The sequence below is a fragment of the Oryzias latipes genome, chromosome 11 (assembly GCF_002234675.1).
Source record: "Oryzias latipes chromosome 11, ASM223467v1".
In the NCBI taxonomy this organism is placed as follows: domain Eukaryota; kingdom Metazoa; phylum Chordata; class Actinopteri; order Beloniformes; family Adrianichthyidae; genus Oryzias; species Oryzias latipes.
In genome coordinates, this window is record NC_019869.2 from 7,275,128 (window position 1) to 7,298,911 (window position 23,784).

A 23,784-nucleotide genomic window follows, 5' to 3' on the forward strand; every position below is an offset into this window, starting at 1 on the left:
ATATCTAACTATAACTTAACTCAAATCAAGTCAAAATGAGAAATACAATTTCGATTAAACAAAAACAATCATAATCAAAGTTTAAAAGTACTTTTATTTTATAAACGCAATCGCTACACGGAAGTGCTTTCCTAAAAGCAGCAGCGAACCATTTGGACATCGATGAGTTGACATGGGAAGAGGTTCGGAATAACCTTAGTGCCCAGTCTAGTCAGGAGGTGGGAAGTGTGGGATAGTAAATGGTTCTTATACTTCAATGGAATGCAAGGAGCTTATTGGCAAATGGACAGGAATTGAAAAAGTGTATAGATGACCTGGATCAAAAACCAGATATTATATGTATTCAAGAGACGTGGTTAAGGCCAAATTTAGATTTTAGAATTTCCCAATATACGGGAATCCGGTGTGATAGAGCAGAGGGAGGTGGGGGTGGTTGTGCCACATTTATAAAAAATAATTTCAATTACAGGGTGATTAAGATAGGGACACAAGAAGAATTTATTGGCATTGAAATTTATATTGGTCTGGGGAGAATAAACGTTGTTAATTACTATAATCCATGCAAAAAGTTAGATCTCAGTCTTCTTAAATCAATTATTCATCTAGACATTGGGCATGTCATTGTTTGTGGGGATTTTAATGCACATAGCACATTATGGGGGGGGAAGGTGACAGATGTTAATGGTGAGGTATTGGAGGATTTGATGGATGAATTACACTTGGTGTGTCTCAATGATGGGAGAGGAACAAGAACTGATGTTCGAACAGGGAATATGTCAGCACTAGATCTTACTTTTGTTTCAAACGTTTTGGCAGGGGGTAGTGAGTGGAATGTACACAACAGCACAATGGGGAGTGACCATTATCCTGTGTTCTCTAGGGTTGGTGGTGATAGAGAACCACCAAGTAATGGAAAGGAAGGAAGATGGCTTTTTCATAAAGCAAAATGGGGTGAATTTACTTTTATGTGTGATGAGGAATGTTCAAACATTAGTATGGAGAGTACGGCTGAAGAAATGGAAAAGAAAATTCGAAATTTAATAATTTCAGCGGCGCAAAAAACAATTCCGAGAAGTAAAGCAACTATGACGAGGAAAAATGTTCCATGGTGGACTGAAGACTGCAAGATAGCAGTTAAGAATAGGAATAAGGGTTTGAAACTCTTAAAACGGACACACACATATGAAAATCTGTTGAATTATAAGAGACTTTGTTCACAGGCAAGAAGGATTATTAAAAAGGAGAAAAGGGAGTACTGGAGGGCTTTTTGTGATAAAATTGGTCGAACAACTCCAGTTAATACGGTTTGGGGAATGATTAGAAAAATGAAGGGTATAAGGAGGGAGTTACAATATCCAGTATTGAAAATAGGTGATGACCTGGCGATATCGGATACGGATAAAGCAGAAATGTTGGCTAAAACTTTTGTGAGAAGTCAAAGTAATGAGAATTTGTCAGGGTATAGGAAAGGGAGGAGAGATGAAATTAGGGAACGGCACTACAAGGACTTTGATGATAACACTTATTTGACAACCATGGATGCTCCGTTTACCTGCTTTGAATTGGATTTAGCACTACATAAATCTAAAATTACATCACCCGGTAGGGATGGTATAAGTTATGTTATGTTAAAACATTTAGGTAGGAAAATGAAATTGAAATTATTGGACATGTATAATAGGGTCTGGAGTGAAGGTAAATTGCCGACCAATTGGAAAGAGGCGGTGGTTATTCCCATATTAAAACCTGGGAAAGATCCGAGCAGCCCAGAAAATTACAGGCCTATAGCACTCACATCACATGTTGGTAAAGTGATGGAAAGAATGATAAATGAGAGATTGCAGTATTACCTGGAAAGTAAAAATTTGCTGTCCCCATATCAGAATGGCTTTAGGAAAGGTCGAGGGACAATGGATCCTGTAATCTGTCTAGAAGCAGACGTTAGGAAAGCCCAAGTAAATAAAGAATATTTGGTGGCGGTATTCTTTGATATTGAAAAGGCTTATGATATGGTCTGGAAAGAGGGTTTATTGATAAAATTAGGTACGTTAGGACTTAATGGAAGAATCTATAATTGGATTAAGGGGTTTTTGTTTGATAGATATGTTCAAGTTAGGATAGGAAAGTCCTTTTCTAATAGGTACGTAGTGGATAATGGAACCCCACAAGGTAGTGTGATTAGCCCTGTGTTGTTTTCAATTATGATTAATGATATATTTAATTCAATTGGATGTGAATTTGGGAAAGCACTATTTGCAGATGATGGAGCCTTGTGGAAGAGGGGAAGAAATATTCATTATGTGGAGAGAAAAATACAAGACGCGATTACGGAGGTGGAAAACTGGTCTTATGACTGGGGATTCAAATTTTCAGTAACTAAAACAAAATGCATGGTTTTTACTAGGAAACGTGGAACTGTTTTGAACTTAAGGTTATATGGAGAAGCAATTGAGCAAGTACATAGTTTTAGGTACCTGGGTGTTATATTGGATACAAAATTGAAATGGAGAGAGAACATTGATAGTATAGTAGGGAGATGTAAGAAAGTCATAAATATAATGAGATGCTTGAAAGGTACTGGGTGGGGAGCTAGTGCACAGGCTTTAAAACAAATATATATTACAATGATTAGGTCAGTCACAGAGTATGGAATTATTGTTTACAATACAGCGTGCAAAACATTATTACATAAAATAGAAGTCATCCAAAATCAGGCTTTGAAAATATGCACTGGGGCTATGAGGTCAACTCCTGCTGTGTCATTACAAGTTGAAATGGGGGAGCTACCATTGAAACTAAGAATTAAACAGCTGATGCTTAACTATTGGGTGAAAATACAGGGTTGTGTAGATGTAGAGAACATGGTTAGGAGGGCTATTGATCCTTGTTGGGAAAGTGATAATGGGACAAATGAAAGTGCTGCTTGGAAATTAGCTAGGTTAGCGAAAAAAGCAAATATTCATGGCAAAACCCTAGTTAAGACGTTTTTGTACCCGACCACTCCTTTCTGGATTTTTCCAACTGCGCAAGTGGATTTGTATCTCCATAGAACAATGGAGGATAGAAAAGGGAAGGGAAACTGGGATGAGTTAACAGCAGACAGATTAGACACAGCCCACGCTTCATTTATACCCATATATACAGATGGATCTAAAGACCCAGCAACAATGCGAACTGGTTTTTCTTTCTGTATCCCTACATTGGACAAATCTGTTGGAGTTAAGACGTCAAAGGATCTTTCAGTTTTTACAGTTGAAATGTTGGCAATATCATATAGTTTACACTGGCTAGAACAGAACAGAATTGGGGATGGTATAATTTGTTCAGATTCATTGTCAGCTTTGATGTCTCTGAAGTCATACAATTCTGAGAGCAGATCAGATATTTTATATGAAATTTATGAGAGTTTGATCAGGTTGGCAAACTTGAAAATAAACATCAGATTCATGTGGGTACCAGCACATAGGGGGGTGGAGGGAAATGAAATGGCTGACTTCCTGGCAAAAAGGGCATTGAAACGGGGAATAGAGATGGAAATTCCATTAGATAGGACAGAATTTAGGGCAATTGTTAGGAGGCGTATTATGGAAGAATGGCAGACACAATGGGAAAGGGAGAGGAAAGGAAGACATCTATTTAGTATTCAGGACAGAGTAGGGAGAGGTATGAATGTCAGAGTAAACACCAGAGATAGCTGCATAATATCACGGTTGAGGATGGGACACACTGGTTTAAATAATACATTGCATTTGATAGGGAAACATCCAACTGGTTTGTGTGAGTGCGGGAGAGGGGAAGAGTCGGTGGAGCATGTGCTATGTCAGTGTGAACTGTATAGGGAGGAAAGACGACAACTGGAAAGTAGGGTACGGATGATAGAGGGTGAGCAAATGACTTTAAAGAAGCTTTTGGGAGGGGAGGAGAATTTCAATGGTGCGATTATAGGTTTTTTGAAAAGAACTAGGTTATTGAGGAGAATTTAGTTTATTATTATTATTATTATTATTATTTTTTTTTTTTTTTTTTTTTTTTTTTTAAGTTACATTTGGTTAGGTAATCCCCACTCTGACCCACACTCCAACACAGTAGGTGGCGGTAATGCACCTTCACGTTAGTGCCTCCCGCCAATAAAATCACAAGAAGAAGAAGGAAGTGCTTTCCGTCACCCGGATGTGCTTTCCACAGTTCTGTAGTGTTTTGCGCTGTAGTTATTCGTATTTATTACTTGAAGATATTGCTTAGAGTGGCTTAAACGCCACTTAAATTGAAAAATGTATTAAATACAGGCGGCCTTTCATAATTCATTTAGTGCAGAAAAACGCAACGAAAGCGTGAGTCTGGTGTTCCACTGACAACCGCTGCACAACAAGCTAACCCGGCTAGCGGTGTAGCTAACAGCAGGTACTATGAGTCTGGCAGGAAGCCGTGAACCCAGAAAGACTGCGGGAAACCGCATGTCGAAGCTTCTGGACGCCGAAGAAGAGGACGAGTTCTACAAGACCACCTATGGAGGATTTCACGATGTGAGTCAAACAGACCTGTGGCTGCAGGAATGAATAACTAGTGAGCTGTTACCCAGAGAATAAGGGATAAGATGAACAATATGGGGAGAAAGTTGTCTCACTTTTAAAGATGAGAGGACTGTGATGTTTAACTTTAAGGTACACTTCACCTGTAAGAGACAAACTAGAAAAAGAAGCAGGAAATCACATTGTAGGATTTATTTGTATAATGGTGAAGAAAATATGTGTTTGTCTTCCACAAACACAAGAATTCTGTCCCCAACAGACCTGCTACTTCTTCTTCATGAGTGCTACTGTTCTCTCCTGCATTAATGTCACCTGTTTGAACTGCTTATCTGTTTAAAAGACACCCGTAACATAACAGCTGTCGAATGGGACAAGACTGTAGACCTGAGCAAGACTGAGATGAACCAATCTACGATAAACAAGCAGACTGATGGAGATCAACGGTTGGAGCTAATATTAGACGGTCACTGGCAGTCTCTTTCCAACTGGGGTTGGATGGAATCTCTTATTTGTGGGGTTCAAATGATCTTGGGAAGAGTATGGAGACAGAACCACAGGGGGGGATCCGGTCAATGACCTGAAGGGAGCGTAGATCATAGACGCTCCAAAGGTCCCTATGCTTGAGTCAGCACATGTCCAGGCCTGCCTAAAGTTGGTCAGAGACCATCTGGATGATCCAGAGGAAAATTTGGAGATTGTCATAGGGTCAGATGAGACAAAAATATGTTTTTTTTTGGGGTCTATCCTCTTGAGAACCAGCCCATTTATTTACGTCCTCTGTAGGCAGAAGTTGTTTTTGGATTATTATTTGGCTCATTTGAAGCTAAATCCTGATGTGCTCAAATAAGGATATCCTGGCCTTTCCAATAATATCTTGTGTGTTTGGGTGGAATTATGGGAAGTTTGGTTTCCTGGGGAGACAAAACGGAGTCTTCAAAGGTCATAAATTAATATGCTGGTTCTCAGGAGGAAGTGTTTGGAGGAGCGGCGTCCCAAGAACACCGTACCCACTGTGAAGCATGAGGGCGGGAACATAATGCTTTGAGCCTAGATCTTCCATAATGGCAATAATCCCCAAAACAGCACCAGGGCAACCGAAGAGCGGCTACGAAAAGACATTTCAAGGTTCTGAAGTCGTCTAGCCAGTCTCTGGAGCTCAGTCCAGTAGAGAACCTTTGGAGTCTAAAAACATCACTGCTCTAGAGAAGATTTGCATGGAAGAATGGACCAAAATATTAGCTACAGTGTGTTCAAACCTGGTGAAGACCAACAGGAAACCTTTGACCTCTGTCATTGACACCAGGCTTACATTACAAAGTGTTGAAGTGAACTTTATTTATTGTCCAAATACTTAATTTTTTCTCTATTATAAAAATTCATTCCTTACAACAAATCAAACTTTGTGATTTCCTGGATCTATGTTCATATTTTGCTGCTCACACACTTGAAGTGGACAATGATGTTCAGAAAATGGGTGGAGCAGCAAACTTTGAAACCTTTAAATAGTGAGAAAATCTGGACGAATTTAGCAGCTGCTCCATTGTGTGGAGAACCACCTTTTTTCAGTTATTTCATTGTTCTCTTATCTGGGCTTTTATTTTGCAGGAATCGGGAGATGATGAATATCACGGGGAACATTCAGACACTGAGGATGAGGTTGACAGTGACTTTGACATTGATGAAGGTGATGAGCCGGATAGTGACCAAGAGGAAGACGCTCCTCGGAGGAAAAGCAGAGTTGTTACTAAAGCTTACAAGGTATTTTGTATTTCTTTCAACTTCATCAGCCTTTAAATGAAGCTTCTTCATGAACAAATGGTCTTGTATTGTGTTCTTTATCGTTTTTGCGTTTTTTGATAAAGTAAATGTTTGTTTCACTAATGTATTTGAGCTTCTGTAGGTCAGTTAAGTGTCTTTCTAATCTGGAAATTAACTCACTGCATAGTGTTAGGGTCAGAATGACCCTTTTTATAGCACGGAGTTATGTTTTCTTGTTTCTTCAGATTGTTTTGTTCAATCCCCCATAAATAAGGAGACAATTCTACTAAACATTTGAGCATTTGCTTTAAAAAAACAAAAAAACTGGACTTCATTTTTTTGTTCGTTACTAAAATCTTCACAGAATATTTTTGACCCTTGACCCAACGGATGTAATCGTTGGAAGATGTACAAATATTCTAAAGACGTTTATTTTGAAAATCTGTACAGAAAAACAAAACTATTGTATTTAGATAATACACTTACAAATGCTTCCACTGTGGAAGGTCATCCAGAAAATATAAACATTTTTAATCAATACTATTGGTTTTCTTTAAATTAATTACAATAAAGGAACATTTCAAAGACTGACTACTTTAGGCTTAAATCATGCTATAAATCTCGCCTCCTTGAAGAACAGCATTAAAGCAGATTTGAAATAAATACCAATAAGATTTGGATGTTTTTAATTAGGATTGACTTGTGAAAGTGTTGGTTTTTAGTTTTCTTACTTTTGACTGAAGGAACCCATAAAGGTGGCTAAACCCAAACCTAAAAAACCCAGTGAAGAGCAGAGGAAGACGGAGAAAACCCGAGTGGAGCTCAGGAGGAGGATTCCACAAGAACTGCAGGACTTTGCAGAGAGTAAGATCACAACCATAAGCTGAATTCATTTTTGTAAAAAAGCAAACAAAAACAAAGCAGAACCACCTGTAATTGAACACGTCGTTTAAAGGGTTGAGTCCATCCCAGGTCAGGTTTTGGAGGTTTCTTTGTGTGCATTATCTCCGACAGCGCGGAAGTCGGTGCGGCAGTCCACCAGCGAACACACCAGGAAGACCAACCTGCGCTTACAGGAGCGCCAGGACGCTCCGCGGAGACGGCGAGGAGCCCATCGAGATCGACCCCTGACTCAGGAGGAGCTGCTGGCAGAGGCCAGAGTCACAGCGGAGCTCAACATCCGCTCTCTGGGTGAGAATCCGAGTGGCTGCCGCAGATTAGAATCACAGGATTAAGCAATAACAAAAGAGATCTAAAACAAATGTGTGCAGCCCTTTAATACAGACAGCATAATCAGACAACTGAAATCTGAAGAAAAGCTCTCCAGTTACAAGGAGGAGGTTAAATCCATAACATTTCTGCAGGGAACTAGAAACTCTGGATTTTTAAGAGAGTTCACCCATGTGACTCCCTTTTAAGAAAAAAACCGACCCTGTAAATGAAAAGAAGTGATTTTTATTTTAGGACACTTTATGTGAAACATGATTTAGGACAAGATTAAATCAAAACAGTTGACGTTTAAGCAGATTAACTATCAGCTTATAGCTTTTTAGGACTGCCTGGTTACATTTAATACATCTTTTTTGAACACAGTATACATTTATTTGGCTCATAACCTGTTTGTGTGCAGATTGAATACAAATAAAAATACTTTCCTTATGTTTGTGTCCATCAGTTATTGAATAATATACAAAAAACAGCAGAAATGAAATGAAACGATGAATAATTCTTGAAAGTCACAATTCACTGCTTTGCATTGGAGTCTATAATGTATAATTATTAAAGGATTTGAAACTTCATCTAACATAAAATTCAAATGTTTCCTGTCATTTAGATACAACACAAACCAATGAGTGACGTCTTTGTTTCTGCAGAAAACTATGAGCGTTTGGAAGCAGACAAGAAGAAGCAAGTCCACAAGAAGCGTCGATTCGAGGGTCCAACCATCCGCTACCATTCGCTGCTCATGCCCATCGTCTCCCACTCTGTCCTGAAAGAGGAAAACGTGGATGTGGAGGGGTACGTACGCCTTTAGTGGCCCTGCTCCAACTAATCTCAGTTTTTATGTCTAATCTCTGAAATATTTTATGCTTTTTTTTTTTTTTTTTTTTTTTAGCTGTTATGCAATTTTCTAGTGAGATTTGTTGTTGAAGAATCCACTGTGATGTGAGCTTAGCTTATCCTGAAACAATCAAGGCAGTAAATTAATAGAAGAACTAAAGGTGCTGCCTGGCCCCGCCCTCGCTGCACCCTTTTGATCGCCCTCACCATTGGAGCGGCTGCTACATGCCCCTCACTCCCCTCTTCTGCCCCTCCCACCCTGGTCAGAGCTGCATGTGACAAATTCATGGGGAAAAAAAATACTTTTTTCAAAATGGCCACATTTCTGTTGCTTTTATCTCCATAGCAACCATTTTATCTTTTGGTCCCCTTGGGATGACGAACAGGTTGATGTAACTTTTAGAAGAATCAGCAAAAGTAAATTTTTGGATTTCCTTAGCAACAGAGGATTTATGTTACCTGCATTCCTAATGTTCTCCTATCCTATGTCATATCGGTATGTTTAGCTTCAGCCAACGATTCATTTGTTACATTTTTACAATATTATGGTAAAATATGTGTGAGCAACAAAGCAACGTCACTTTTGCGAGCTCGCCACTCTACAGCCGTTCCAGATCAACAAATTTCTAATTCCAACAGTTTTTCCCAAGTAGCTTCCCGATGAGGCACGGGGAGTTAGAAGGCGATGGGTTGCAATTCCAAGGAGGACGTATAATTTGTAGGAGGTGCTAAAGGTGATTTACTTTCAAATGGAAGATGGCCGCCTCTTTCTGAGGTCAACAAAACCACCGTTATGGTTAACGAATTAACCTGTGTGTGAAATTTCTTAAGATGGCCGCCAAGTCGTAGGCCCTTTGGCCATCCCATAATAACTTGAAAACCTCCTTTCCATGAAACTTTCCCTCACATGTGAGTTCTGCTTTCCTTTGTGGATTTTGAAATAGTTTTTGAGCCAAAGAAGAGATTTCTTTGTTTCAGGCGCTGTGATGTCATCTTGTTTTTTTCTCCAAAATTCATCTTCACCGGTCGGTGAGTTTCTGGCGGGGGCCAAATGAGAACAAATGGTAACAGGTTTCATCTTGTATCCCAAAGGTTGGATCAGGACGTCCCTCAGGCCGCGCCGCAAAATCCCTCCACGCCGTCCCAGCAGCCAACCGGAGGCCTGTGCTCCCGGACTTACGTGACGTTCAGTGACGACGAGGCGTTCGAGGTGGCCTTTCCCCGCAGCGCCCACCCCGGCCCCCAGCCGCCCGTTCAGGAGATCTGTCCCGTTACCCACAAGGCCGCTCTGTACCGAGACCCGGTCACCGATATTCCGTACGCCAACGCGCGGGCCTTCCGCATCATCCGAGAGGCGTACCGTAAATACGTGGCGGCGCACGGCTTTCCTAACACATCAGGAGGGGGGACGCCAGGGGACTCTGGAGCCACGAAGGGCGCCCGACCGAAAATGTCTGTCAGACAAACTGGAGTCACTTCCTAGTCTTTGTCCCGCTAACATTTCTTCCTCCTTGCTTCTCTTTCATGAAGAATACTCAGTAAGGAGTCTTTTTTTGGGATGACAGCTGGGTTACTGTGTTCATGAAAATATTTCCACAGTAAACCCAAGAACACCAAAAGAGCAAACAGTAAAATGATCAACAATCCCAAACAGACTTATTTCCACTTTTATTTTTGTAATGTTTTTATATCTTTTTTCTTAATGTCCAGACTTTTTGTTCATTGCTTCCATAAATGTACAAACTTGTTTCCACTAACCATAAGTAAATATTTCAAAGTAAAACTCATTTCTTGACTTGATTGTTAATATCAACAGAGGCGATGTTTTGCCCTGAAATCTGAAGAATTTGTTGTTTTTAGTCAGGGAGGTAACTTCAGTAATTACAGATTATAATCCTGACTACACAACCTCCTTAATATACATATTGGTGCTAAATATTAAAATAATTGTATGTACAGTTTCTTAATTATCAATGGCAATGAGCGTTTAATTAGAACAGGAGGTTCATCCCAGCATCCTGGACCAACTTGTCATTTTCAACTGAATTTCAAATTTGTACTTTTTCTCCCCCTCAAACTGGATCAGTTATCATTATTCGTTTTTTATTAATACTTCAGTGGATTTTCTAGAAATCGGTGTTCTGGTGTGACAGCAGAAGCCCCCCCCCCCAAATCAATTCATCTGTTTTCCACTGAAAGATCGGCTCCCATCATTGATCTATTATAAAAACGTCCCCACTGGTCTCCTATGCCATTTTAAGGCAAACTCAAAAACAAATTGTCGTTTTCTAGAACAGTAGTTCATTAGCAATTTCCTTCTGAGTTGTGGCAGGACTGTTGGTCTGGAGCAACCCCCCCCCCCCCTTCCCAGCCCCCATAACTGAGAGCTGTCTGTTTACACGTTCTCCTGCTAGCTTACAGCCCCTCACAGCCTCTAACCCCACAGCAAAAATGGCGAGAAATCTTGGTGCTGTCCAGTTTTGATCCAGATTCAGGCTCAGGCCAGGAAGACGTAAATGGATCCAGTTTACAAGTGGATGTGCCTGAATAGAGCAGAAAAAAGGAGCTCCTGGTCCCCCCCCCCAGTGTAGTTTCTACGTCACAAATATGATCTTTTTCCAACAGCATTTTTTTCATCTGCTCCCGATTCACAACGATTTGAATAAAGAAATACTCAGAAATAGAAATACTATTAGAAATACTCAGAAATTCAGTTTTAAGACTAGTTTTCTTTAACAACAATAACATGTTAAAAACACGATTTTCATCCTTTAATAACTTTTATCAAAGACCCATTAAAGTTGCTGGAGCCTATAGCAGCTACTGCAGCTGGGTGAAGGCGGGGCTCACTCTGGATGGGTTGCCATGGCAGAGAAAGATGCAAGCATGACTTTAAGTGACCAAACAGGAAGAGGACAAACACATCTGAGTTTTCTGGATAGCATAGATCAGAACCAGAAGACGCTGAAGGCTTTGATTGGAGTTCAGAGATTTTTATGAGGGTTTTGGGATCAACAAATCCCTCGTTTTATAAACCTTTGCTGCTGGTTTGACTGCCTTTCTCAAACTTTGCTTATCTGCAGAGCCACATTGTTGCAGCCCTGGCAAAGGCTAGACAGGCACGTTTCTTTTTTTTTTCGTTATTCAGGACTACGCGTCAAAGAACTGCAGACGCACAGCTTTGTGCAAGGATAAAATATAGAAGAAACAAGCCTGGAACATCAAAAAATAAGACCAAGAGAATTAAAAATGCACCAGAAACAAGTTTGGATGTCAACACTTGTATAGCTGTGTTGGAAGTTGGTGAAACTACAGACTGTTACGCTAAAGCAGGAGTGAACAACGCCGGTGAGTGAACTTAATTGATTTTCAGAAAACAGAGTCCGACCCCGTTTCTGAATTTCAGGATATTGCCTCAGAAAATCGGGCTCTTGAGTTCAATTCGTCATCTGTGGCTGACAAACCCCTCTGACGGTGTTGATTGATCAAAGACCCTCTCTTTGGGGGTTTCTATTAACATAAGACCTCAAAAACATTCAGTTTTGATGAAAGAGCCCTATTTATCCCACCAATTTATGCCTCACTTGTGAAACCATCACAGTTTGACCTGCAGACGGATGTATTTTTGAATCGACTGGCTTTGAGGAGCAGAACATTGAGCCTCAGTCTTGAACCTGACCCATCCAACTGCAGTTTGGTTATTCTAACCCTTCTGGGGCCTGATGAGGATTTCTATTTTTATTTCCTAAATACAGAATTACAGAGCCACCCCTCAGCGCTCGACTAATGTGGGGTTTTTGACTCGTCCCTGAACAGCATCCTGCAGCCTCTGACCAGCTTCCGCCTCATTAAAGCCCACGTGAAAAAAGAGATATGTAAATGTTTAGTCACTAAAAAAATAACATGTTTTCAAATGCATTCTGATGGCAGGGCATGGAAAGATGATTGACGGATGAAAGAAACCCTGTAGGATCTGCCTTCGCAGCATTAAAGCTGTCTGATGAAGTAAGGAATCTATACTCCCAATTTTAATATAAGCTCATTTCAGAATAATTAAAGGTCCCTTAAGAAAAGAAAACACTGTTTCTCATCAGATTCTTTGTTAAAAATGCTAACTTGAACATTTAAGTTGATCACAGTCTCTAATAAACAAATTGAAGTTTGCTGCTTGTCAACATGAACCTGAAGTGTCAGTCACATCTCTATCAGAGCTAGTTATTACCGCCAAAACACTAAACTGACTCCAATTCTATTCATGTTCATGATTTAATTCAATTTATAAAAATGCATAAATTGTTCAAATTTCTAGGAATTTTCCCAAAATGTTATGAAAAGCAGCTTTACCTTAACCTAGTGATCAAGTGTACAAAATTAGAATTATTATAAATAAAACGAGGAATTTATGCTTTAAAAACTCCCAGAAAATATGCATTTTGCCTAAAAAAAGCTAAAGAAACTGTTTCAAAAGAAAATCAGTTTGGCTTTTATCTTTTAGAACATTGATCTAAAGTATAAAGCAATCAGTCTTAATTGTAATGGGTTTATGGCTTGTCCCCACTGATGGAGGAGGCAGATTTCCAGAACTCTAATGCTGTAAAATAAACTTCAAAGCAGACGCATTTAGGAGTTTCATGGGGTAAAAACTGTTGACGGATTATTAGAACTAGACTGAGTGACTCCACCCCCACGTGTTCCAAACAGGAAGTACCCACTGGTTCCAAGAAGGCAAAATCCAATTGACTCCCATTGAGAAGTACACAGCTTTTACCATTTGTCAGTAGAACTAGTCTTGCTCTGCTAACATGTCTTTGTTAATCTTATCCTTTTCTTTCATTTACAGGTACATTTTCAGATTTTAGACAGGTGGGATTTTGTTTGTTGATTTGGCCTTTTTTGCTTCACCTTTAAGTTTTTAGCAATTTGCAAATTGGTTATTTTTATATGGGAACAATCTGTTGAAGTTTTTGTTATTAATTTAAATTAGGGGGGAAAACGTAACTTTATGTTCTGCTCCTCTAGGTGTCATAGACAAAGGGGGGGGGGGGGCACAGCATTCATGAATTATGTATGATGCTCTCGGTTCAGATGTTTCCTGTTAGTGCAATCCGATGTAAATATAATAGCCAAACAAGAACAGTCTCCAGTTCTGGCATGCATTCAGCATGCATTGGAAGCTGACTGTGAGTTAGTTGTGTGTGGACGGCCATCTTTCACAGGAATGCACAAAGCAACACCATTCAGCCTTCACTCCCTCAGTGCAGAGATCTGAAGGAAGATGCTGCTTCTAACAGTTTTTATTGGTGGTGTCACCTTTCCTTCATAACAGGGACCGCATTATGAAATCATTTTACTGTGTTTTTTTTTGTTTTTTTAAACTCAATACTGGTTTTCTAAAAGAGCAAATGCTGCCTACACACTTTACCACTTGCTTTTTGGTAACAGAGGACCGAACGCTAATTTAAAAATAACAAGTTCTCCCTTGAAGCAATAATTATGAATTCAGTGTCAGGCTAAGCCAACATCTCTGGTGAGTAGACGCATATTTAAATCTTTAAGAAATGAAATTATTTTTGCTTTATTGCTTCTAAACAAGGATCTAATCTCCTCAAGTGACAGAACAGAGAAAGCTTTGTTTCCCACATTGCACGCTGCATATGGTATCAATTGAACAGTTTACAGAAGAGGAAGAGAGGGAGCTGCATTATCACTAGGTCTAGTGAGGTAGTTGCCATGGCGACGAGTGTAGGTGGTGTACAGTGCTGTACTCTGTGCTGTACTTCTTCCCTCGTCCTCTCCCTTTTTTTCTGTCAATCCCCCCTTTATCTTTTTGCCATCTGCAACATCCGTGCAACATTGACACCTTTGAGTTCAAATAATGACGCTCGTCATTCACTTAACATCCATTTGAAGTCAAATTCTCACATTTTTTCCCTTTTGATGAGCTATTTCTTTTAATTGCTTTGATTTCATGAAAGCTATTTTTTATTTCTGTATTTTCTTGCTGACCACTCACACTTTTTTTTTTTAAAATCTCTGCTTTGTCAATCAGTCTCTGTTTCTCCTCCCTGGCTATTCTTTTATCAGTTTCCATGGAGATTTGAATCTGTGTGTGGATGCGAGTGACTGAAGTTTGAAAGTGAAAGGATGTGTCATTTCCAGTTTATATTTTTGGTGTAACTGCAAGAGCGTCCCGAGATACACATTTAGTAACTATAACCATCATAATTTCCCTTTTTTCCCCTCCTTCAACTCTACTTGCTTCTGCTAGATGAACATTAACGTCTAATTTTTTTTTAAAAAATAGGCTCAAACTGTCATGGTTTGGGTTTCTTTGTATTGGTTTTTGCTTTCCGTTTTGGTCTCTGTCATGTTTGAGTTCTGTTTCCTGTTTTATTTTGAAAGGTTTCCTGTTTTGTCATGTTTTTGAGTTTTACTTCCTTGGTCCCAGTCTTTCTTGATCATGTTCACCTGTGTCTTGTCTGTATATAAGTCTTGTCTCTACCTTCCTCTTGGGCTGGTCCATTAATGTCTCTCATGTAATCTCTCTAATGTCTTTATCGTCTCATCCCTGACCGTCTTCTGCCATGTTTCCATGTTTATGCCCACAGTGAGTTTTAGTTTTGTGTTCCTGCTCTTCAGCGCTTTTTGTTATTAGAATAAACCCCTTGCCCTGGAACTGTGTCCTCCATGGTTCCTGTCCCTGGGGAGAGTAATTGGGACCGCTCCTCTTCATGCCTGTTCCTGAAGAGGGGTTTGCCATGTCACCCCTCATTTCTGCTAGGCTGCAGGAACCCAAACTGTGTTCTGGACTTTTTTTTCTTTTCTTTTCCTGTTCCTCCAGGTCCCCTTCTCTGGGTTTGTTTGGGCATCTGGGATCTGCCCTTTTGGGGAGGGGTACTGTAAGGATTCTGTGGTTTTGTTCTTGGTCATGTTTTTGGTTTTCTTTTTGTCAGTCACTCAAATTTCAGGTTCATGATCCACAGCTGTCTTCAGTTCAGTTAATTACCCTCAGCCTATTTAAGTGTCTTGGTTTCTGTTCATCCTTATCAGGGGGGTATTCCAGAAAGCAGGTTATGCTAGCTCCCACAGTAAGTTTGAGGCTAATGAAGTTGATAACCTCAGCTTTCGGTTCCAAAAATGGAGGTATGTTTCAGGGTAGGTCAAAGTGCCATAGCAACTCATGCTCTGAACATAACCTTAATACTTTTTCCACCGTGAGAGGGTGATAAGACCACGTATGGATGTTGGAAAAATAAACTTTTTTACTTTGATCTAACTTAATTTTTTGCTTCAGTTAAGATAATTAAAAATCTTTTGTTAAGTCAGTTTAAAAATAACATGTAGTTTTCAGACAATTATTTTACTTTAATTCAAATTAATTCAATTAAGTAGGTGTAACTTTGGTGCTGCTGTTAGATCTGCACCGCAAGGGATTGTGGGATACCATTCCATTTGCCTGTCTGGACAGATTTGGGTTCAAGTGTGGGTTTTTGACCAAATGTGTTAGTTGTTTAGCTGTTTACTGTGTTTTACCGTGTTTTGCCGAGTTATTTTGTCCTACTTTGCTCAAGTCTCTGCACCATGAGGGAGAGGGAGGGAGAGGATGATGAGTTTATATAGCACCCCTACAGTCATACTGCATTTACAATGTTGGAAAATTCCTAAATGAAGATACGCTCTTGATATATACCATTTTGTTCTTTTTATTGTTATAAAAATGAGGATCTGCAGGCTCAAACTTAGACACATGAGAGTTCAAGAATTATAATTCATTACGATGGAAAAAAGATAACTTGAATTGGAGTAATATGACATTTAGCTAAATATGTAAATTTGAGTTGTATAAACAATTAAGTTTTATAGACGTAAGAAATTAGGTTGAATAAATTTAACTTAATTACTTGTTACCAATAGAAGTAATTCATTTTTATGTTTGCAAAATTGGATATGTTTTTTATATATATATATATATATAATGCGCGTCACAAGGAAAATGGAAATAAGATCAGAAACTCGTGCGTTTACTTTGTCTGTTCTTCTACTACAAGCAGAAACTCTTTCTTTTGCTGATGAAGCCGTTTCACTTTTTTGATGCACGTATAATCTTCATACGCCGTCACTAATCTCAGACTCTGTCTCACTGAAGTATGGCTCTCTTTTTTTCTCCACGCGTTTCCATGGAGACTACAGAAATCGGCGATCTATTGAGAACGTCATTATGTACCTGCTGTGCACGTGCATTAACCCAGGGTTACCAAGTCGAGCGTAATTACGCCAACTCATATCCGGTCTTTTGGAACCGACATACCCAGAGTAAGCAAGTTCAGGCGGATTTCAGCCAGAGTTCAGGCTTAAAGTCAGGCTAGTTTAAACCTGCTTCCTGGAATACCCCCCTGGTAATCTGCTCTGTTTTGTCACCGGTTTGTTTCTCCCCGTAGTTTTGTCACGGTTCAGTTTGTTTATTAAATGTTTTATTTCCTGTCACCAAGCTTGGTCTCCTGCATTTTGGGTCCTCCACCACCAGTTCGTGACACAAACTAAGAACAATTGTCAGTTTGAATGCCCTTTTTATAAAAATGACTTCCATGAGTAACACTTCCAATGAGGTTGACTGTAAACAAAAACACCGTAAAAAGGTTTTCATAAGATTTATGTAACAGCATCTTGTCAATGAAATGATCTATGACATATTTACAATGTAACAATTACCAGTGTATAATTATGTAACCTCTTTACATGCAAAATGCAAAACACACTCTCTTTGCTGCATGTATTCAATGCAACAAGGACCTTCAAGAAGACGTTTCATGTGTTGAAAGTCATCAGACTCTTGATGAACCTATGATTGTTTCACCTTCTGGACTCCTTATAGGAGAGTTAAAGACCCACTCCAATGAAAATGGTGCTTAAGTGTTTTTAACACGTGGCATTTTTCCGATATTGGAAGACGTGTAGATAGAACATGAGGCTTAAAAATGCATTTCTGAGTATTTCCTCATTCAAATTGTTCAGAATCAGAAGCAGACAAAAAAATGCTGTTGGAAAAAAACGCTGTGTGGGATGCAAGCTCCCTGCTCCGCTCCATTCTGATGCATCCACTTGTAGACAAATAGATCCATGAACGTCTTTGTTTTCCTCGTTGGAAGCTGGAATCTGACTCAAAACTTCACGGCTGGATAGCGCCAATATTGCTCGCCATTTTTGTTTTGCCGGTAATGTGTTTTTGGGGTTGTGAGGGGCTGTAAGCTAGCAGGAGAGAGTGGAAACAAATGAATGATGGGTAGCAGGGGCGGGCTTACTTGGCGCCAACAGTACCACTCACAACCCCGAGACAAATTTCGAATGAACTACTGCCACTCTGCAGAAACTATGTCCTAGAAAACCACATAGGTTTGTCTGCAGAGCTCGTTATAAATTATCCTCTCAGTTGTCCTTTGGAGCATTTGGAGGAGTGTAAGCCCGTCCCCCTTCCTGTCACCTGTCTGTTTACACACTCCTCTGGTTTACAGCCCTCACAACCCCAAGCTAACATTAACGGTGCAACAAAAATGGCGAGCAATTAGGGCTATCCAGCCATACGGTTTTGAGCTTTGACGCGGAAAACAAAAATGTACGTGGATCTAATCGTATACAAGTGAATGCATCAAACCAGAGCGGAGCAGGGAGCTTGTGGCATGCCCAGTGTTTTCTATATCTCATAAGATGCTTTTCCAATGGGATTTTTTTTCTGTCTGCTTCTGATTTACAACAATTTAAACTAAAAAATACTCAGAAATACAATTTGGAGCTCACATTTCTTTGTATGTCCTCCATCGTCAGAAAAATGCAACCAGAACATGTTAAAAACACCCCCAACAAAAAACAAACACAATTTTCTTTGGAGTTGCTTGAGTTGAAATTAAATGCAAGTGTGCATAATGTAAACACATTATTCAAAGATACTCCGGAAGGCTGCTGTAAAGCTTTCTTGTGTGAAAACTAGAGACTTTAAATAACCCAAATTTATTCTTTTTTTTCTTTTTTTTTTTTTTTTCAAAACCATCTTTGAGGTTTACTAGTGAAGCTTCTAGTGCCTTATATTTCCAATTGCACAGATAAGCATCCGTTGAGCAATGCTGTAGAGAGGATTGGAACCGCAGTGCAGCCCCCTCCGACAACAAAAGGGTGAGACGTCTGCTCCCCTCGAAATTTTCCCCTAAATGAACTTTGTTGCGCCCCAGCCTCATCTCCAGCGTAATTCTAGAGCGCAATGGGCGGTCTGCGTCATTTCGCTTCAGTCTTTGGTGAAAAGAGCCGCTCCGGAGACGCGTGAGTGCTGCGCGCGCGGGCTGCGCTGCCTTACGCAGGAGGAGGCGTCGTTTTTTATTTTTTTTCATTATTTTTTTAAAAAAAAATCTGCTCGTCTTTTTACGCGCAGTGCCCGCCCTCCACGGAGAGACTCCTCCACGCACCTTTCAGGGCGCAGAAAGGTAAAGGCCGTCCATCCAAATTGTCACAGGACTCACCTCTTCACCACGTCCGTCATTAGTGCATTTTTTGTTCTTTTTTGGGGGTGAATGTGAGTCGGATCCACGCTGCGATACTACAGAACATCTGCAAATCGCTGCATCTAGAAACGGAGCGTCGTTTTTTGGTTTATTTTGCTCTCATATTTTCCAGGATTTTCTGTTTTTGAGCAGGATTTTTTTTGGATGGCGCAAAATGGAATAAAGCTGCTGTCCAGAGTTGGAACAATCTTCAAAATCAATATTTAATGTCTGTATAGTATCTTGTTTTAAAGGGAACAGATGATGAACTGAACCGCTCTTTTGTTCAAAGAGGAGTTCCCAGACCAGACGCAGCAGAAATCAGGAGCTATCATGACCAAAGCCCGCGGAGGTCCTCCTCATCACCTGGAAAGCTGCGTTTTGCTGGAGCTTCGAGTCGGAGAGCAGGAGGCTGAGGAGGAGGAGAAGGAGGAGAGGGAGGATGCTGAGCTGCACGGCCGAGCTGAGGCTTCAGTGATGGACTGAGCAGGAAGCTGAGGACACTCGGCTTCACTTTCTTCCCCTTTTTTTGTCATCACAGGCGCGGACTTACTGCAGGTGAGAGGCAGAAGGAGTTGCCCACTTTAAAGTTGGCATCTTAAGTCTTTAAAGAGCACAGAACTGGCCTTTTCCTCCTTGAATCTGGACATCTCTCAGGTCTGCACAAACTGATCTGGAACCTCAGCCCCGCAAGTGCCCTGGGAACCTGCCAGATCCAGCCACAGATGTAACTGATCTGTCTCCATTTCTTCACATTAGAAAGTCCCGTGTTTCTGGGTGAGTGTATAAGTTGCAGCCGAGCCTCTGTAGTGTAATTTTGGTTTTAAATGGATGAGAAAGTGCAGCAGGGATGACAGCAGGTCTGAGGAGACGCAGAGATGCTTCTGCTCTCCTTCCAGCCCGTGTGTGCACGGCATATGCAGGAGGCACCACAACAGATGTTGCAGGAGGGGAAGTCTCCAGAGCTGCACACAGAGGCCAGATATCCTGCAGCTTCAGCTTCTGGCTCAACTTCAACTCACATTCTAGCCTGGGAGACCCTTCATGACACACAGATTCCTTGACAAGCTTTTTTCTAATCCTCTAGGTTTGTTATTGCTGAAATCTGTGTTTTTCTTTCCTTATTGCTAATGACTGTTTAATTACAGCTTCCCAAGCTTCCTGCACGCATTAATTATTTGGAGGATATCAAGCTTCACTGACGCTGTGTGAGGCAGCTGGTCCATCTCACTTTTTAACAAGCGTCTCTGAGATGTGTTTTTATTTGTGGGTTTTATGATCATTAAAACTAACTATACGATGTTTCCGGCCTCTCTGTAGTAGTTTAGTTAAATTTACAATGTCTCCTTTTTTAAATGAAGACTCTTTGTTACAACGCCGGATATAGGCTTGGGCAAAGGGGGACAAATGTCTCTATTCCCTCAAACATGATGTCCCGCAACAATTACTAGATGAATAAAAAAAACAACAAAAGAAAACCAACAACCTCACAGTAAGCCAAAAACAAATCAACACACAAATAAAAAACAACATAATGCACAAAAAACCTAAAAATAAAACAAAAGATAAAAAAATGTGGGGACAGATAGACATAAAAAAGATAAATGCAGCCTCAACAGGCCACAAACCTTATCCCTGTCCCAAGTCCGGTAAACGTAGTCAAAATTTTGGCAAAGCTTCTAAGAGTTTTCGCTTTACATGCTAAACATGCAGCTATTGAACATGTATTGAGAGTTGAAGCTTGAACTTTAACCAATCAGGGATTCCGATTTGGTAGTGACTCATGGATAGCGTCATTATTAATTCACGGAAGGGCCAACCGATGGAAAATTGATCATAGAGGAGAATTTAATAATCACGGTTTGTGGCTGGCCAGAATTATGAGTCTTTCAAATTTCATAATAGAGCAGTGCAAGAAAAGATTAGCACTGCTTTCACATTTGGCACCAAGCCTCTTCCAGCTGTAGGTGGTGGACACGCGCTAGTGGGAAACAGAAAAAGAAGAAAAATCCCTTCCCTGCTTGTTGAATATGAACATCAAGGGCTAAATGCTAATCAGGGTTCCTGCGCATGTGTCAATGCCAGGTGTCTCTGTAGTTTCAGAGTTGCTCGGAAACTGTTGCACACACCACAGGGGGGCCTTCCTGATTCTGCATTTGACATAAACTGATGTCAAAAATTCCAAAGATTCTGACAAATAGTCGGTTTTCTGTAAGCCCCGGCTCACTTTACAAAGAGGAAATTATTCTTCCAATAAAAAAAAAAAATCCAGTTTGGATAAGTGTTTGTCGTCCGCCTCAGCTGGCAACAGAAGCTGTTAACGTTTAAATGCTGTGGATGGCCTTCATCGTCATGGCCCATTATGTGGCACGATGATTGCACACAATAGGCTCCCCCTTCCTAACCAAAAAAAAAAAAAAAAAAACACCCTGGCAGAAGTGCTTCAGTTAATGAAACGTCTGAGGCTGCTCTCCTGATGGAACAATATAAGTCCCACTGACTCTGAGTCATTCCCCATCGCTGGATTTTATCATCCTCCACTTTGTTTTTTTCCTCCTTTTTTTGTTGGTGTGGCTCTGAAAAATCACAGATACATTCTTCAAATGGTTGAGAATCTGGACTCTCTTCCGCCTTGTCACAGTTGTCAGCCGGGTTGCCTGACAGCAGGCATCGAGCTGATTCTTCTCCAGCACCAACTTGATTCTTCATTCTATTGTTCGTCGGTGCCATGCACCAGTGGAGCTTCATCGCACTGCCAAGAACAGAAAGGATTTATCTGCCTGATTGAATGCTCCCCCCGCCCCCCAAAAAAGGAAATGCAATCCTAAATGATCTTCTCTCCTGTTTTCATGAGAGACAAGCCGCTGTTCTTTGCATAAATTCAGTTGTAAACAGTCAATTTTTTGGTAAGTTTTCACCAACTCCTCTAATGTTTGTGTAACTCTACATTTCTGAGACCCCCCCCCCCCCCCCCATATTATTATCATGATATAAAACTTTTGTTATGAACCCTTTCTACAGAGCTGAGTTCATTTTTCTGCCCTGTAGTGCATCATCAACCCACTAGGGGCAGTAGAACGACTTTTCCTGCTCATTTCAAAATGGCTGCCTCCTGAAATCTCATTAACACTCTTGGTGGGAAAAACTTTAGCCAATTTTCAAAACTTTATAGTGAGAATAACTCATCTGTTGTTATTTTTTAACGACTTATTGATGTATTGAAAAAATGCAACATTCTAATTTAATTTGAAAAATAATTCTTTATAATCCAGTTACTCCATGTTAAAATTGTGTGGTTCAAATTTGAGACAGTGGGTAAATAAGTTTTTTTCCTGAACACTCATGTTAATATTTTAGTATATTAATCTAGTTTTAGTTGTAAGAAAAAAACCATCAAATTCCCCAACCATTCATAATTTATACTATACTAAAAATATTATTCCATTAAAGGGGTTAAAAACATCTTAATTCCAAAAACAAGTGAATTTTCTGTAAATTCTTTGGAGTGGGCTTTATAGGGTTAAAAGGAGATCTTGCCAATGTTTAAATCTCTGGCTTATTATCCAAATGTTTTGTTTTTGATGTTGTAAATGTGGTTAACACTCTCTATTGTACAGTTTTAAAAAAGTTCCTTCTCCTGAACACCTGGACATTTTTGAAGTTACTGGAATTACAGGTCATGTCCACAAACACTAACTTCATCCATTTGCCTTTCTTTTGTTGTAAATGCTCTGTTTTACACACCCTCTTCTCTGCAGTTTTAACAACTGATTTGCAAAGATTTTTTCCAGATTGAAGCCAACAGTATTCATAAAGTTTAACAGCTGTTTCCCTCCCCATTGTTTTCAGTGACATCTTTCTTCTTGCAGCATCGCTTGCTGTCAGTCAGTGAGCTCGGATGAAGCTCTGGATCAACTTTCTTCACCGGTGTTTAGACTCATCCAGGTGCTTCCTTCACACGGGATATCCAAGATGATGTTTCTTGAAATAAAAGCCATTTTTTAATTTGTAAAATCTTACAACAATAACACATTTTATTTTCTCCACTCTTTAACGCAGTGATTTCATGGCGACACCTAAAGGACATGCACTCTTTGACGTACTGTAGCCCTTCAACCGTTTACACGATCAGCGTGAATCAGCTCATTCTGACACGGAGAAAAGTGGCTTTTCATCTCAGCTTTTCACCGATATGCCACACATTTCTAACGTAAGTTAGGTAGTAGCTTAAAAAAAGACACCTTTTTCCATGACAGAATAATCTGATTTAGATTCATTATGCAAACACTTCATTACCGTAAAGTGTTGCATATCAGCGCAAAGCTGCTTTTCTCTTCTTCAGAATCTGCTGGAATTACGTTACTTGCGTGAACGGTTGAAAAGTTACGGTAATCGAAGGAATGCCAACACTGTAGCTGAAGGTCCGGTGTTAAAGGGAAAATCATATTTGTTTCATAATAGCTGATTCTGTCGTTTTTTACTCCATGGGGTGCTTTAAAAATACAAATATAATGTGTGAAAAAGGTGTGCACTGGCAAACCAATTACTGGTTCATGCAAGAAAGAAGAAAGACATTTGTTCTTGCATGAAGGGAGACATTTGTCCTGTATCTCTACATACATGAACAAACGTCTCCCTTCTTTCTTGCATGATAAAATAACGGGTTCATACGTAAAAGAAGGGAGACATTTGTGCATGAAGGGAGAAGTTTGTTCTTGCATGAAGGGAGAGGTTTGTTCTTGTAGCCCTGCTTGCTAGAAGAAAATGTCTCCCTTCTTTTTTGGATGAACCAATAACTCTGGTTCATTCGAGACAGAAGGGAGGCGTTTGTTCCTGTAGCCCTGCTCGCAAGGTCAAATATCTTCCTTCTGTCTTCCATGAACCAATGACTCTGGTTCATACAAGAAAGA

The 23,784-nt window shown here is 40.1% G+C and overlaps 2 protein-coding genes across 5 annotated transcripts in view; both read left to right on the forward strand.

Annotated features, from left to right (window-relative positions):
* Positions 1-4,002: 4,002 nt before the first annotated feature.
* Positions 4,003-10,135, forward strand: vps72 (vacuolar protein sorting 72 homolog). Its single transcript, XM_004073804.4, has 6 exons — positions 4,003-4,523; positions 6,135-6,287; positions 7,031-7,151; positions 7,302-7,478; positions 8,162-8,306; positions 9,441-10,135. Exons 1-6 carry the CDS (start codon positions 4,407-4,409, stop codon positions 9,829-9,831), a joined length of 1,104 nt encoding a protein of 367 aa, XP_004073852.1. The 5' UTR covers positions 4,003-4,406; the 3' UTR covers positions 9,832-10,135.
* An 8,035-nt stretch (positions 10,136-18,170) lies between these two features.
* LOC101160492 (ras/Rap GTPase-activating protein SynGAP) overlaps positions 18,171-23,784 on the forward strand; it is a 59,839-nt gene continuing 54,225 nt past the window's right edge. Inside the window, exons 1-2 of one of the 4 annotated variants that reach the window (XM_011480774.3) lie at positions 18,172-19,432; positions 19,532-19,651. The gene's annotated coding sequence lies outside the window, so the exon portion shown is untranslated. Of the gene's footprint in view, positions 19,652-23,784 lie in introns of all 4 variants that reach the window. The other 3 variants (XM_020706992.2, XM_020706991.2, XM_020706993.2) reach the window with 3 other exon arrangements.